The following is a 15,787-nucleotide window of genomic DNA, read 5'->3' on the forward strand; positions in this document are numbered from 1 at the left end:
TGAATTTAATACTTTTAATCAATTCCACCTTTCTTCTTACTTACAATGATAAAAAAATTAAATGGCCATTAAGAGAAACTTTCAAACATGCACAATAAGAAAAAAACAACACTCTCTCCATGTTATGCCAGTGGAGTTGAGTTTTGTTAAAATAAAACCGGCAATAGAAAATAAAAGTCACTAAAGCATTGAAGCACACCAAGTCTGGGGGAGCATGGAAGAGTCCACATGCCCTGTCTAGGAGGGGTGGCCATTCTGCTATGGCAGTGGTTTAGAAGTACTACTGAGCTACCCAACACCCCTCTTCTCTCTCATGTTTGGTCTAGCTCTTGTCTGGCCAGCATTGCTCAACCTCATACAGCTCCACTTCCTCCCTTCTCCGTGTATCTTACTAGTCTAAAGTGGCTTCTCAACTCCTCTTCTCCATCTGCAAAAACATGGGTGACAACATGGTGGATGACCTCCAGTTCATTAACATCAGTGCAGCCAAAGAGAGGAAAACTTGTTAAGACTATTAAGTTACACATTTCCTTCTACTCGTCTCAGGTGCTGGTCAAATTCTCCCCTCCTCCCTCCCTCTCATCTCCTTTCAGGTGCTCGTCACCTCGATTTTCACCTCTCAATTCCTGTTTTGGGCTGACATCTTTATTCCCATTCTCTGTCTCCCCCTCTTTCACCTCCTCCTTCACCTCCTTCTCTTCCTCCCTGGGTCCCTGCCCCTGTTTGTCTCTGAATACCTCGACCCCCAGCATGCGGAGGTAGTGGAACCTCTCGTTGCGGGGCACGAAGGCTCTGATGGAGGTCTTGCCTCTCCAGCCACACAGCTCTATAGGACACTGAGGACCATCGGGGTTACTGAGGAAAGAGAGGGAGAGGACGGTGAGGGAGAGAGGGGGCGATAGAGGGAGAGGGAGGTCAGGGTGAATTCAACAGATAATATAACACACACAGACAGGCAAACAAAATGGACACTTACCTTTTGTCAGGCCGGTATTTTAACACAATGCTGCCCATTCCTGTGGAAACACAGAGGAGGACAACATGAAGTACTTACTAGTAATACAGACATGAATGGGCCAACACCCAACATGGCCTTAGACACATTGCTTTCCAGTTGAGAACACACACCCATCTTCTTGGCCTGTTGGTGAGCGTCTTCCTCCAGTTTGCTGAGGTACGGGTTCTCCTGAGTCAGTAGAATCTTAATGTCCTCGACACTCACTGTGATCATCCTGGAGCGGATGTAGGGGAACAGAGTATAGATACCCTGGAGGAGGAGAGCAGAATGAGGAGAGCAGAATGAGGAGAGCAGAACGAGGAGAGCAGAACGAGGAGAGCAGAACGAGGAGAGTAAGGAATGAATGCGCGTGTGTGTGCATGCACCTACCTCCTGGGCTAGTCTGAAAGCACAGCCAAACTCCTCCCCGTCGCTGTTGCGAGACCACACCTTTACCCCTGTGTTGATCACCTGCAAAACTCACAAAATAATGAAATCATTACACTTGAGAATGACTGTTTCAGCAACATATTTACAATTGCTTCTCATTTCAACGTTGTCATTGTTGGTTTCAATAATAGTGATGACAGTTTCTAGATTCCTTAAGTTATGCAAATATTTGTTTATTAGGTCAAATTGCTCCAGTTGGGAGATGGCCATTTCAAATAAACCATTGCTTCTAAGAAAACGAAATACTTTCTCCCATCATTGAGCCAGAACCCTGTTAAGTACGCTGCTTGTATGTCAGTATGTGTGCAGTTCTGGGAACCGTCTGTTACTACTGCTTACCTGGAGGCTGATCTGAACCTGGGTCAGGTCTAAACATCACAACATCAGAAAGGAGGGGGAGATACATAGGGAGAGGAGGAGGGGGAAAAGGAAAGGGTGAAAAGGGGGAGGGGGGCATGACAAGGAGGGGAGAGCGACGAGGAGAGGAGGGGAGAGCGACAAGGAGAGGAGGGGAAATAGACTAAGAGCGGAATGGGGGGGGGGTTCCCTCTGTCTGCTTGAATGCACACACACTGCCACCTGTGCAGGAGCTGAGTGTACTAGGGGGATTTGGGATGAAAAGGGTCCCATCTGTTAGCTGGACTCCCCTTGATGGGCTGGCAGTGACACACACACAGTTGTTGTTAGGCAGAGCGCCACATTGTTCCTTAGAGAACATACAGGTGTCTCTCACACACACACCTTCCTACCTTCATTCGCTCACTGTTGTTGAGCATGACGTTGCGTAGCTCCTTGGAGACCATGTACAGATGTCTCTTCTTCCCCTCGTGGGTTCTGGTCAGAACGTTTATCTTTGGGAAGTCTGGAGACAGGTCATAGAATGACCTGCAAAACACACATTCATGAAATAGATCAATAACCAGGGCTCAATCAAAACATGTAATGGTAATACCATTATGCTTGGTCAAAACATTGTCCCCTCTGTACAGATAATGCTGCTATCGAGCAGCTGCTTACATAGGCTACACAAACCACCAAACACACTCACTCTATTGGGGGGAAGACAGGGTCGTCTTCAGTGAGGAAGACAAAGGGGTCTTCTTTAAAACCATGCCTCTTCATCTTTTTATTGGGAGGAGGCCTGGAACACAGAACAGAGTCAGAATACATACACACACTCTTCCTCCCCACCCCTCTCTCTCTCTCTCTCAACTTACCCACACACGTTGGGTTCCTTGGCCTGATCGCCTGCCTCTGGCTCTTTGGGCGAGTCCTCTCCTGCCTCCTTCCCTCCATCTCTCTCTCCATCCTCCAAGGGCGTCTCAGGAAGAGGGGTGCCCACTGGAGAGTCCTCTGGCTGGGGCAAGGAGCTGGATGACTGCTCCTTCCTCAACTGGAGAAAGATGGATCATAAGTTCCCGTTAAAGTGAACTCTCTCTGGTATATGAGCTACCGGATGGTGTTGCATTCCATCTGAGATGTGGGCTTATCCGTGAGTGTGTGGCCGTGCATGTACATGTGTGTATACCTTGGGGAATCTTCTGTTCCAGGGCATGGGGGCTTTCTTGACCAGGACAGCTACAAAGAAGCCTCCCGTGTTCTGGTGATGGGGCAGGATCCTCATACTGAATAAACACATACGTATGCACGGTATATACAAAGATTAATTAGATGCAACAGCACCCTCTGCTGGTAGAAATCAAATCAACAACACTTCACAGGGATTTGAAAGTCTGTCCAGCTTTTATTTTTCATCTCATTAGGATTAGGTATGCAGCTGTGTGCACAGGTGTAGCAAATACATGTACATGATTGTCATGACTGACATTTTAGGCATATTCTAACCAAATAAAGTGGGGCCCTGTGTGTTTGTGTGCAGGTGTGTACGCAGGTGAATGTACCATCTCTCCAACTTCATATTGGCCAGTTTCTCTGTGTCTGTGGGAGGGAACATGGTGGGTCTGATCTGTGTGTGGCGGTTGACTGGCACCTCGGACCAGTCCTTATACCACTGACCCTCCTTAGTCATCAACTAGAGATGGAAGGAAAGATGGTGAGAGATATTAAGTGTGTGTGAGAGGTAGCTGTTGGAGGGAGAGGAGGGGGATGGGAGAGAGCGCAAAAGACTCAGTTATAAAACGGGCTAAATCTGTAGTCAAACTGGCACGGTGGTGGAATATCATGACTATTGTAGTGGCTAGACTGTCAGGCCTATCAAGTACCTCTAGTAGTCACTAGCAGTGATTAATAGGCATGAGGTGGCGGTCATGTGTTCCAACAGTTATATACCTTCCATTTGGTGATTCCAGGCATCCATTTTAACCCTGGGAGATCAACTGACGCATCGGCTAACTCTAACGCACCTAGAGATAGACAAAGAGGGAGACAGAGGCAGTTATCTCCTGTGTGTGTGTGTGTGTGGCACTGTATTTGTGTGTGCATGCATGCGTGTGTGTTACCTTCACTCTTCTCCAGTAGCGTTGCTATGACAGCTTCGTCCTCTATAGGGTTGAGTGAACAGGTAGAGTAGACCATCCTCCCTCCTACAGCTAGCTGCTCCACACCACGCACTGCTATACGGATCTGGAGACTGGAGACACACACAGGTTATCACACACACATATACAGGCGCACACACACACATGCTCCCTCTTTCTCTCCTCACCCATGGAGATGCAGGCTGTTACTGGTGGTCCATTTCTTCCACACGTCAATGTTCTTCCTCATGGTGCCATCTCCACTGTAGAAACACACACAGAATACTTTACTTTTTAGGAACACACTTGAGAAAATCCAAAATTAGAGTTTGTCAGCTTCCCTGGGACATCTAACTACACATCAGCCTTCCCAGACAGACAATCCTACAATGTGGTTACAGGAGAACGCTCTCTCTCCTGTCTCACTCTTATAGTCACATTTGGTTCCCCTAATAAAAACAAAACAATCAGTAGCCTACCCAGTACAGCAACCAATCATAAATCAGACAGAAGAGAATCATAAGACACAGGGTAGAACCGTGAGGTTGACATCTCTCCATACTGTCGACACGTCTAGTTTTGACTGTCGAATACCAAAATCCAAGATTTTCCTTTCCCCCCCACCTTTCTCCCCTACTTCTCTCAATCACTATTTACTTGCTTCTCTCAGCTATACAGGTTCACTCTTTGTTCACCTGCAGGGGACGTCGCAGAGGATGCGGTCGTAGAACAGTGTGCCCTTCTGTCCATCCTCCGTGTCTATCTGTAGTCTGGGGATGCACGAGGCATCGTGGTTCACCACCATGATACAGGGGCTGTTCAGTCTCTTAGCCTGGTGCACCAGCAGGTAACAACGCTTGTTGTCCACGTCGTTGGCTATCACAAAGCCCTCTGAAGGGGGAAGAGGGAGAGAAAGAAAGAGGGGGGAGATGAGGATGTTCAGGATTACAATGCTTTGTTACATTGTTTCACATTTGTCATTTAGCAGATGCTCTTATCCAGAGACTTAGAGGAGCAATTTGGGTTAAGTGCCTTGCTCAAGGGCACAGAGATTTTTCACCTAGTCTGCTCGGGGATTCGAACCAGCAGTGTTTTGGTTACTGTCCCAATGCTCTTAACCGCTATCTTTTCTGTCACAAAGTAACAGAAAAGATACATTCAGCAACTTACAGCCCTTTCCACTGGGCCACAATTCAGATACGCCAATGCATCAGATGTTTGTTGTTACATTTTTCTACTGATTTGATTCTGTGCGTGCGGGTTACCTGGGAAGGGTACGTCCATATCAGAATGGAGCATCTCAATCAACTGCGCCGTCTTAGATCCAGGAGCAGCACACATGTCCAGAATCTACCCACAGAAATAAACAATTACACTTTACATGTTCCAAGGTTTAGGGTCTAGGAACAGAATCTACCCACAAAAACACAGTTACACTATAATGTTCCCAGATTTAGGGTCTAAGGACCGAAATGGAAGCAGTTCTTGGCCAGAAAGGCGTCCAGTGTGTTGTTTACCTTGTGGTGGGGCTCAATCTTCATCAGCAGAGGAGGGATCATACTTACAGCCTCCTGTCTGCTGATGTTACCCTGTAGAGCCCAACGTAGAGAAAGAAACACCACAGTACGTAAGGCAGCCATACAGCTAAGAAACCATCGAGATCCTATTAAATTACTTTCTAATTCTTAAATAACACTCAAGACTTCCTCACCGACTCGGTCTCGCTGACCAGGAACTGATGGAACTTCTCCAGGAGAGGAGACTTCCTCAGGATCTTCCTGCTCATGTTGGTGTGCCATGCTAGCTCATCTGGGTACCTACACACACACACACACACACACAATTACAGCAGATGACCCTTTATGTATGTATGTATGTATGTATGTATGTATGTATGTATGTGTGTTTGTGTGTTTGTGTGTGTGCGCAGACGTACCAGCTCAGAGGCTGAGGAGCCTCTATCTTCTGCCCGTCAATCTCTACCTCCTGGATCTCCTTGAAGTACTTGTTCTTCAGACAGTGGAGGATCTCCTTGGCATGGCTACATCAAATCAAAGTTAATTTGTCACGTGAGCCAAACACAGTGAAATGCTTACTTACAGGCCCTAACCAACATTGCGATTTTTAAGTCAAAAAAATTAGGTATTAGGTGAACAATAGATAGGTAAAGAAATAAAAACAGTAAAAAGACAGTGAAAAATAACAGTAGCCAGGCTATATACAGGAACCGGGTAGTCAGGCTAATTGAGGTAGTATATACATGTAGATATGGTTAAAGTGACTATGCATATATGATAAACAGAGAGTAGCAGTAATGTAAAAGAGTGGTTGGTGGGACACAATTCAGACCCGGCCAGGTCTCTGACCTCCTCCGGCATCTGCAAACGTAATGGTGGTGTTGTAGTTGTGCCTGGCCACGCAGTCGTGGGTGAACAGGGAGTATAGGAGGGGACTGAGCACGCACCCGAGGGGCTCCAGTGTTGAGGATCAGGGTGGCGGATGTGTTGCTACCTACCCGTCAGGAAGTACATGGGGACAACCCTTTTTAATACACTTAGAGGTTTAATAGAGTGGTGTTTTGGAAAGCAATCTTCATAAGTATGAATCCTGATGTAGAGCAAGAGTAGCCTGGTCCTAGACCTGTGTCTGCTGTCTCGCTACCCCCCCTATGGTCATTGTCGTGTCAAATTATCATGAACACAAACAAATCTGGGACCAGGCTAAAACAAGAGTAGGAGTGTATAAATCATCATCCCTTTACAAAACATCTACAGTGGTCAATTCCAACTAACAGTTTGTCACCTCACCTACAGGGTGAGAAAGACCACTTCCATCTGTGCCATAGATGATCCAGAGTCCATTGATGTATTTATTAGTGCACACTGTAACAAAACGTTTCCCAACAAAAAACATCTGGCAAACAAGAGTTTCTATTGGACAAATTTAGATAATACCGAACATGGGGGGACCCGTTTACTTCCTAGTGACCACTTGGCAGAGGTCGAGCTTAGTAGCTTCCGTACCTCTTGTATCCAGTGATGCGGATTGTGGCGGGCAGCGGTTCTCTCATAGCCGCCATGAACTGGTCAAACTCCCCCTCGGGCACCAGGCCCAGCTCCTGGTAGTATGCCTCAAACAGCTTGTTCTCCTTGATGATGTCAGCGTAGCCTGCACCCCAACCCTACAGGACAGATACATCGGAGGAGAGGGAAGACGCGAGGCGACATTGGGTGGAGAGCAGATGAGGGGGGAACCGAATAGGAGACATGGGAGGAGAGGAATGGATGGGGGTGAAGTGGATGTTAGTTTTCTGAATTGCAGCCTCAGATGGATAGATATTGATAGAGTTTACTATCATAGTACAATAGCTATAACCTGGTCCCAGATCTGTTTTTACTGTATAGCCAACTCCTTGACATGCCAGCACAAACATCTGGGACCAAGATAAAATAGCTAGCTAGCTACACATAGCTATGTCAACGAGTTGTGCAGTAGTAATCAAATCAAAGTTGCTGGGGAGAAATTAAATCTCTTTGACTCGGCATACAGTAATTTGAGGTGACCTAGGCAAGTTAGCTACAGTACGCTAAATTAGCCGGCTAGCTATGAAGAGCTATCAAAACTTACAGCATTGTCCCGGTTATCTCTTCCACCAGGCTTGCTATTATTTTGATGCTCCTTCTTTCTCAGTCGACTTCTCTTTCCCATTTTGGAAACACACACTACTCTAAATATGAACCTGCGAAGCAACGTTCTGGTGTAGCTAAATGTATTTTGCTAACAGGGTGATTGAAATGCGAATGGTACTGCACTCGTGTTCTGTTTCATCTTCTGACGCACACATGTGAGACAGGACCCCAGTTTATGGGTGGCGATGTATTAGCCTGAGAAATAGAAAATATCAGTGCAACATTTTGGCCAACTAAAACCAAAAACACACTCATATGTTTTCGTTTTGGAGCTAGTCAGACAGTGATAAATGATGTGTTTTTTTGTGTATGCACTAATGCCCCTTCCTCCAAACAATGTCTGATCAACGATATAGTCCGTGGCTTATTCCTCGCCAGTTAAGGAACCCAGGGGCAATGGCTATATACTTTTTTTATTGTTATTTTTTTTAACAGCAGTTTGCATAAATATGTAATGGAATTCATCTAAAATTACTGTAATTTCATATTTTTACCAGTGTGGTGGTTTCTCCTGAACACACCTTGTAGTTGAATAACATTGTATCCATTTTCAATTGGCTAGATAATGACGATGCAAAACAAAGTGACTCGATTGGTTTATTAGGAGTCAGGCTCCTTTATTTATCCTTATGATTGGACCATGGAACTGAGCAGACCAGTGAGATGATCGCAGTACGCATACTTGTGCAAGTGACATATGTGTTCATTATTGCCTTGGATACATTCATTTTATTTACATTGTTTTGAATACAATTTTAATTTCTTACACTATTTGCAGCTTATCTGGTAAAGATGGACAGTATTCTTTCAAAGCTTTTCGCCTCCGAGACAGAAGAGTTGTATGTTTTGGACTGCCTGGCATACTTCATGATTTTCATGGCTGCTTGTACCTTCATAACATTACTATTTGAGAATGTCCCCTATGGCAGATACGCAACAAGCAGATATGGATTCCCCGTCAACGTCAAATTCGCCTGGTTCGTGCAGGAACTACCTGCTTTTCTGGTGCCACTGTGCCTTGTGCTGTGGACTTCTGCGGCGAAAACCACTCATCTTCCCAATCAGCTACTGCTGGTCATGTACTTCTGCCACTATGTGCAAAGGTAAGACCCAATGGTTAGAAGATAGTTTGACAAAGTAACACTGTACTTCACATGCATACAAAGTACTAACTGTCATATCTAGGTCAGTGGTTCTCAAACGTTTTTTGGTTACTGTACAACCAAGTACATTTTGCTCTGCCCAGAGTACCCCCTCATATGCAATTGATTTCTCAATTGTAATAACACATTGCTAAATGATGTGCCAACGTTGTAACTGAAATGCAGTGCATTGCCAGCCATGAGACACATGCATCCTAGACAACTGGTGGGGAAATTATTATTCATCAGTTCTATTTATATTCTTCTAGATCTCTCATCTATCCATTTTTAATTCGTGGAGGGAAATCTACACCATTTGCATCGTTCGCCTTGGCCTTTGTGTTCTGCATCTATAATGGCTACATGCAGGTCAGATACCTGAGCCACTATGCAGAGTACTCTGCTGATTGGGTTACCAGCCCTTGCTTTATCACAGGTAAGAGACATGGCTGACATGACATACAGCATAGGGTCTGTATTAATGCATAAACCACACATTCACAAATTACACAGTTGTCTATTTCAATATGTTCCATGAATTTCTTCTCGTTCTAGAGTTATCCACATCATGCTATCCAAAACATACCTTACATTTCCTCATTTTCACCTCATTGGTTGTCTTATATACACTGTCATTATAAATCAGCTTCCCCATTGGTTGATTTTCAGGCTCTGCGCTATGGTTGGTGGGTTGGTTGGTGAACATTCACTCAGACCACATCCTGAGGAACCTACGGAAGCCTGGAGAGATCAGCTACAAGATACCAACAGGTAAGATACCTGCTACCAGAGAGCGATATAGAGAGAGACAGGTTTTCCACTGATCAGACGCCATGACCGTTTTGGACAGCATGCTGTAACAATTTCACATCAGTTCTCTCACAGCCAGCTGAACACATTGTAAATAATGGCTGTGAAATGTGTCTATGCTAGCTACAACCATAGTAGCACACTGATGTTCAGTGTTGCTTAAAACAGGGAGTTCACTCTTTCCAGAGGGTGGATCCAGTATTCTATTTTAAATCCAGGGTTACAGAGAGTAGTGTCACTATGACACACCAGAGAGGGTTGAAACCATCACCTTGTGCCCGAGGTGAACCCTTCATAACTGATGAACCAGTTGAAACCTGTCCACCCTAAAGCCTTGTAGAAATAAAGCTTTTTATGGTAGAGACAGAAGAATGCAGCAAGTCTAGTCACACCGTATGGAAAAAGTCTTACATTTTAGTTATTTAAGTGCCTTGCTCAAGGGCACAGACAATTTTTTTTTCACCAATTAGAACCAATGACCTTCAGTTACTAGCCCTACGTTTTTAACCGTTAGGCTACCTGCCGCCCTGCAGGCACTCCTGGAATCCAGAGAAACATGATGTTTTAGAAGAGTGGTGGTGAAGGCAGTGGCTGTACACAGTCTGTGTTCAAGCAGGGGGGGGACTGAAGCCATCTATGGTCTTTAGTGCCTTGTTTATGAATTATTTTTTATGCTGCCGTATTTCAGTCTATGACCTTAATACTCAAAATTGAGATCAACCTTCAGTGACTTAGAAGTGGTTTGAAGCCAGAGACTGTGAGAAAGGATCTGAAATACAATGCTACAGTTTCACCGGAAACTGACCTGAAGAAATTGAAACGGGTAGATTAACATTTGTCTTTAGTAGTGTTTTGCTTCCTTTTGTAATAATGCCTCTATTGAATGATTTACTTAACGGCAGTTTATAAAATCATATTAGGGATCTCTTTCTCCAATTATCCAACCACAATGTGAATGGTCTTGATGAAAATAATCAAGTGTGTGAAATTGTATCAGAAGTGGGTTTTCTGTATTGCAGCCTAGGTGGATAGATCTTGATAGAGCTCACGATCATAATACAATGGCTATAACCTGGTCCCAGACCTGGTTGTACTCTATAACCAACTCCTTGACATTACATTTGAGTTATTTAGCAGACGCTCTTGTACAGGGCGTCTTACAATAGTGTGTGCATACATTTGTACTTTTTCGTACTGACAAGCCAGTGAATGATCATAGACATTGGCAAGACAGCACAAACATCTGGGACCAAGATAAAAAATAAAATTGTGATGGGCACGGATATGGAAAATTTATATTGAAATCAGTTGCATTTTATCAAACACATCTGTTTGAATGAATAACATTGCAACTGTGTGGACTTCTCTTCCAAGGCTTTGAAGTTCAGATAACCGTTTCCTGATTTTCCATGGGCCAGGTGTGAATGTTCTGGGAGCCTAACCTAGCTTGAAAACAATGGAAAGCCTGTTGATGGCCCTTCAGCAGGCTGTTAAGTATGCTAAGTAGATGTTCTGTGACTGCAGGAACAGTCATGAATTTACTTTTACACAATAGTGTAGGTTAACAGCAAGGATAAACCCATATCACGATATGCCATGCTCATATCAGTATTACATTAATTATCGATATTGGTGCTCACCACTAAACATTCGTATTGGGTGGGAAAAATAGTGTATACACACAGTACCAGTCAAGTTTGGACACCTACTCATTCAAGGGTTTTTCTTAGTTGTACTATTTTCTACATTGTAAAAATAAAACATGGAATCATGTCGTAACCATACAGGTGTTAAACAAATCAAAATATATTTTAGATTCTTCAAAGTAGCCACCCTTTGACAGCGTTGCACACTCCTGGCATTCTCTCAACCACCTTCACCTGGAATGCTTTTCCAACAGTTTTGAAGGAGTTCCCACGTGCTGAGCACTTGTTGGCTGCTCAGTACAAAAATGTATGTACCCACTACTGTAAGTCGGTCTGGATAAGCACGTCTGCTAAGATTAAAACCCAGACCTTGGATCAATGGAATCTTGACTGGCGCAGGTGATAAACATGCGACACGGGCCTGGTTAATCACATTGCTGTCGTGACTGTTCCTGTGATTCTACCAAATGATTTATATATATACACTAGATGACTGATAGGGGGTGCCATTCATTCTTCTGGGCAGTGCCAATATACACTGCTCAAAAAAATAAAGGGAACACTTAAACAACACAATGTAACTCCAAGTCAATCACACTTCTGTGAAATCAAACTGTCCACTTAGGAAGCAACACTGATTGACATAAATTTCACATGCTGTTGTGCAAATGGAATAGACAACAGGTGGAAATTATAGGCAATTAGCAAGACACCCCCAATAAAGGAGTGGTTCTGCAGGTGATAACCACAGACCACTTCTCAGTTCCTATGCTTCCTGGCTGATGTCTTGGTCACTTTTGAATGCTGGCGGTGCTTTCACTCTAGTGGTAGCATGAGACGGTGTCTACAACCCACACAAGTGGCTCAGGTAGTGCAGCTCATCCAGGATGGCACATCAATGCGAGCTGTAGCAAGAAGGTTTGCTGTGTCTGTCAGCGTAGTGTCCAGAGCATGGAGGCGCTACCAGGAGACAGGCCAGTACATCAGGAGACATTGAGGAGGCCGTAGGAGGGCAACAACCCAGCAGCAGGACCGCTACCTCCGCCTTTGTGCAAGGAGGAGCAGGGGGAGCACTGCAGGAGCCCTGCAAAATGACCTCCAGCAGGACACAAATGTGCATGTGTCTGCTCAAACAGTCAGAAAGAGACTCCATGAGGGTGGTATGAGGGCCCGACGTCCACAGGTGGGGGTTGTGCTTACAGCCCAACACCGTGCAGGACGTTTGGCATTTGCCAGAGAACACCAAGATTGGCAAATTCGCCACTGGCGCCCTGTGCTCTTAACAGATGAAAGCAGGTTCACACTGAGCACATCTGACAGACGTGACAGTCTGGAGACGCCGTGGAGAACGTTCTGCTGCCTGCAACATCCTCCAGCATGACCGGTTTGGCGGTGGGTCAGTCATGGTGTGGGGTGGCATTTCTTTGGGGGGCCGCACAGCTCTCCATGTGCTCGCCAGAGGTAGCCTGACTGCCATTAGGTACCGAGATGAGATCCTCAGACCCCTTGTGAGACCATATGCTGGTGCGGTTGGCCCTGGGTTCCTCCTAATGCAAGACAATGCTAGACCTCATGTGGCTGGAGTGTGTCAGCAGTTCCTGCAAGAGGAAGGCATTGATGCTATGGACTGGCCCACCCGTTCCCCAGACCTGAATCCAATTGAGCACATCTGGGACATCATGTCTCGCACCATCCACCACAGACTGTCCAGGGGCTGGCAGATGCTTTAGTCCAGGTCTGGGAGAAGATCCCTCAGGAGACCATCCGCCACCTCATCAGGAATGCCCAGGCGTTGTAAGGAGGTCATACAGGCACGTGGAGGCCACACACACTACTGAGCCTCATTTTGACTTGTTTTAAGGACATTACATCAAAGTTGGATCAGCCTGTAGTGTGGTTTTCCACTTTAATTTTGAGTGTCACTCCAAATCCAGACCTCCATGGGTTGATACATTTGATTTCCATTGATAATTTTTGTCATTTTGTTGTCAGCACATTCAACTATGTAAAGAAAAAAGTATTTAATAAGAATATTTCATTCATTCAGATCTAGGATGTGTTATTTTAGTGTTCCCTTTATTTTTTTGAGCAGTGTAGTTGACCGGTGGCTTCAAAGCCTTTCACTGGTCAATACATAGCATCAGCAATCCAGGGTTTATATACTGTACATCACTGGTTGTACCCTGTCTTATGTTCTCTCCTGTAGGTGGGCTGTTTGAATATGTGTCTGGAGCAAACTTCTTTGGTGAGATAACAGAGTGGGCGGGATTTGCCCTGGCGGCTCATTCTGTACACAGCGCATCCTTCGCCATCTTCACTCTCATTGTTCTTGCCAGCAGAGCTTTCGCTCACCACAGGTAGGAAGGAAACACACACACGGTTTGGGGTGAACTACACCTTTAACACTTGTAATACTATAATAGTGAATTCATGTCCTCCTGTCTTTCCTTCTCTCTAGGTGGTACCTTCAGAAATTCGAAGACTACCCCAAATCCAGGAAGGCATTGATACCATTTGTATTATAATGATTCACTACAACGATCCAACCTCCAACAGCCCAACGCAACGAGCTGTGACCCTATGCTACATCATCTGGGGTCTGGTTAGGTTTGTTATTGCTTGTTTGTTTGGGTTTACCTCAAGAGAATACGTACAAGGATGAACACAATGAGTACTGACAATTCTATTCACTGAGAAGATATGAAGAGCTCCAGAAACCACAACACCAATGACAAGATTATTAGACATGCCCTGATGGAGGCTACAATGCCAAGTAGAGGCAATTTATTTTATTGAGAAAAAAAAATCCTCCAAGAGTGGCTGGATATATTTTTCACATGGTTGCACCTCAGCTCTCACCAACTTGGTTATGTCCCGCAATGAGATTTACTATAGTATGTGGCGACTATTACTTTTACGATACTTTCACAGCGGACCAACCAACAGAACCAATCCATCTTACAAAGGTTCAGCTCCATTTCAACACATCCCCTAACCTCTACCCTTCCCCTAACTCCCTGCAGCAGTGTGTGCATCTCTCGCCCTCTCTGTTGCGTGCAGGCGGAGAATGAGCCAACCATCAAAACACAATCTGTCAGTAGAGCTCTAGTTTCCCCGGTGAGACAACCCAGTGCTAGAAGGACTGAGAATTAACTTACTGTCAACACACAGGAATGCAGACAGACAAATTTCACTGCTTGTGGAAGAAACTAGCTCTTTGTATATTCGTGCACTCACGTGTGTGTCAGAGGAATCTGTTGTGAGCAGTGTTGTAGTCTTCCCCTATGATTTGTAGTGCTAGCAGCACTGAGGATGAACCAACCCTTCACCACACACATACACACACACACACACACACACTTCGTGAGGCGACCCCAGCCTTAGGGCTGAAAATGGGGTTATGAACCAGAGATACAAATGAGAGAAATGCTCCATTCAGTCAGTAAGTCCACTGGATTAGTATATCACCCAGAGCTTGTTGCTGCCATAGAGAGACCAAAAGAGAGGGAGAGTGAAAAGATAGTGATGGAGGGAGAGAGAGTGGGCTAGTGAGGGAGTGAGCAATACTCAACCTGACATTCTTGCTCTGGGGGTTTTCCTTGGCTCTGTCACATGCAGCACGTGAGCAGGGAGGGAAGCAGACATTATGCAAAGAGCGCACACACAGTACAGAAGGTGCTGCCAGTAGGCTCCAGCTTGCCTCATTCCATTACAGAGTTTAATGGGCTGGAAGATGGCTGTGTGTAGGGTTGACTGCAAATGGTGTCTGGAATCGCTCTCTCTTTGCGTGTGTAATGACGAACACCTCTAGTTACGTGTTCCCCGTCTCCTTCCCAGCCCTCTGTCTTCACATGTAGTTTATAGTATCAATCCTGTAAGTGAGGATAGTATATTTTTAATTGGGCAGCAATTATTTTTTTACTGAAACATTGGATTCATTTCAATTATACTCATTTTGATTCCATTCATGACATAACAGAATTGGAAATGCTGAACTGCACTGTGGACTCCATCTCTCTCTGTGTGTGTAGTGTTCTCAAGACTCAAGCTATTACACCCATTGCCCCAAGCAACATATTTGTCTGAGGTAAGAGCTCACCTTGTGAATTCCTTGTGGTCTTAGGACAGCATTGCATTTTGACTCACACTGAACTGAGCTGTTAGCAAGCAGTAAAATGGGTTGTTGAGCTCCTTAGCTTACCAGGGTCATTCAGGGAGAGACTAGGATCAATGACATTAAAAAGTCACCCAGCTTGTGGTAATACATTCTCTTTTTTTTAATATATATATATATATATATATATATATATATATATATATATATATATATATATATATATATATATATATATATATTTTTTAACCTCTACAAGGACCAGGAAGTCATTTAAACATAAGTATTTTCTGAGAGGGATGCTCCAAATGAAACGACCTGTTTCTTTATGTAATCAATTAAATGTATTTTTTTTATTGCCAATCTGTCATGCACAAAGGCTGTCCAACATTTTGCCAGGGTTATTCAAATTTCTCATTACCATGTTGACTGATTACTTATTTCAAATTAACTTTATCTTAG

At 44.6% G+C, this 15,787-nt stretch overlaps 2 protein-coding genes across 3 annotated transcripts in view; one reads left to right on the forward strand and one right to left on the reverse strand.

Annotated features, from left to right (window-relative positions):
- LOC110496470 (RNA cytosine-C(5)-methyltransferase NSUN2) overlaps positions 1-15,787 on the reverse strand; it is a 17,268-nt gene continuing 1,481 nt past the window's right edge. Inside the window, exons 2-20 of one of the 2 annotated variants that reach the window (XM_090208890.1) lie at positions 14,784-15,083; positions 6,948-7,105; positions 5,861-5,965; positions 5,636-5,741; positions 5,442-5,513; positions 5,190-5,274; positions 4,620-4,815; positions 4,113-4,187; positions 3,907-4,037; positions 3,737-3,810; positions 3,349-3,479; positions 2,976-3,072; positions 2,665-2,840; positions 2,496-2,588; positions 2,197-2,332; positions 1,388-1,468; positions 1,129-1,267; positions 977-1,016; positions 1-855 (exon numbers count right to left, since the gene is read on the reverse strand). In XM_090208890.1, coding sequence (XP_090065016.1) covers positions 543-855; positions 977-1,016; positions 1,129-1,267; positions 1,388-1,468; positions 2,197-2,332; positions 2,496-2,588; positions 2,665-2,840; positions 2,976-3,072; positions 3,349-3,479; positions 3,737-3,810; positions 3,907-4,037; positions 4,113-4,187; positions 4,620-4,815; positions 5,190-5,274; positions 5,442-5,513; positions 5,636-5,741; positions 5,861-5,965; positions 6,948-7,003 — 2,106 coding nt within the window. In that variant the 5' untranslated portion in view covers positions 7,004-7,105; positions 14,784-15,083 and the 3' untranslated portion in view covers positions 1-542. Of the gene's footprint in view, positions 856-976; positions 1,017-1,128; positions 1,268-1,387; positions 1,469-2,196; positions 2,333-2,495; positions 2,589-2,664; positions 2,841-2,975; positions 3,073-3,348; positions 3,480-3,736; positions 3,811-3,906; positions 4,038-4,112; positions 4,188-4,619; positions 4,816-5,189; positions 5,275-5,441; positions 5,514-5,635; positions 5,742-5,860; positions 5,966-6,947; positions 7,106-7,551; positions 7,809-14,783; positions 15,084-15,787 lie in introns of those variants that run through there. The other variant, XM_021572397.3, reaches the window with a different exon arrangement.
- srd5a1 (steroid-5-alpha-reductase, alpha polypeptide 1 (3-oxo-5 alpha-steroid delta 4-dehydrogenase alpha 1)) lies at positions 7,966-15,473 on the forward strand. Its single transcript, XM_021572400.3, has 5 exons — positions 7,966-8,716; positions 9,025-9,191; positions 9,425-9,526; positions 13,418-13,568; positions 13,670-15,473. Exons 1-5 carry the CDS (start codon positions 8,406-8,408, stop codon positions 13,734-13,736), a joined length of 798 nt encoding a protein of 265 aa, XP_021428075.1. The 5' UTR covers positions 7,966-8,405; the 3' UTR covers positions 13,737-15,473.

The sequence above is a fragment of the Oncorhynchus mykiss genome, chromosome 18 (assembly GCF_057628025.1).
Source record: "Oncorhynchus mykiss isolate SJ-2025 chromosome 18, ASM5762802v1, whole genome shotgun sequence".
Classification (NCBI taxonomy): Eukaryota; Metazoa; Chordata; class Actinopteri; order Salmoniformes; family Salmonidae; genus Oncorhynchus; species Oncorhynchus mykiss.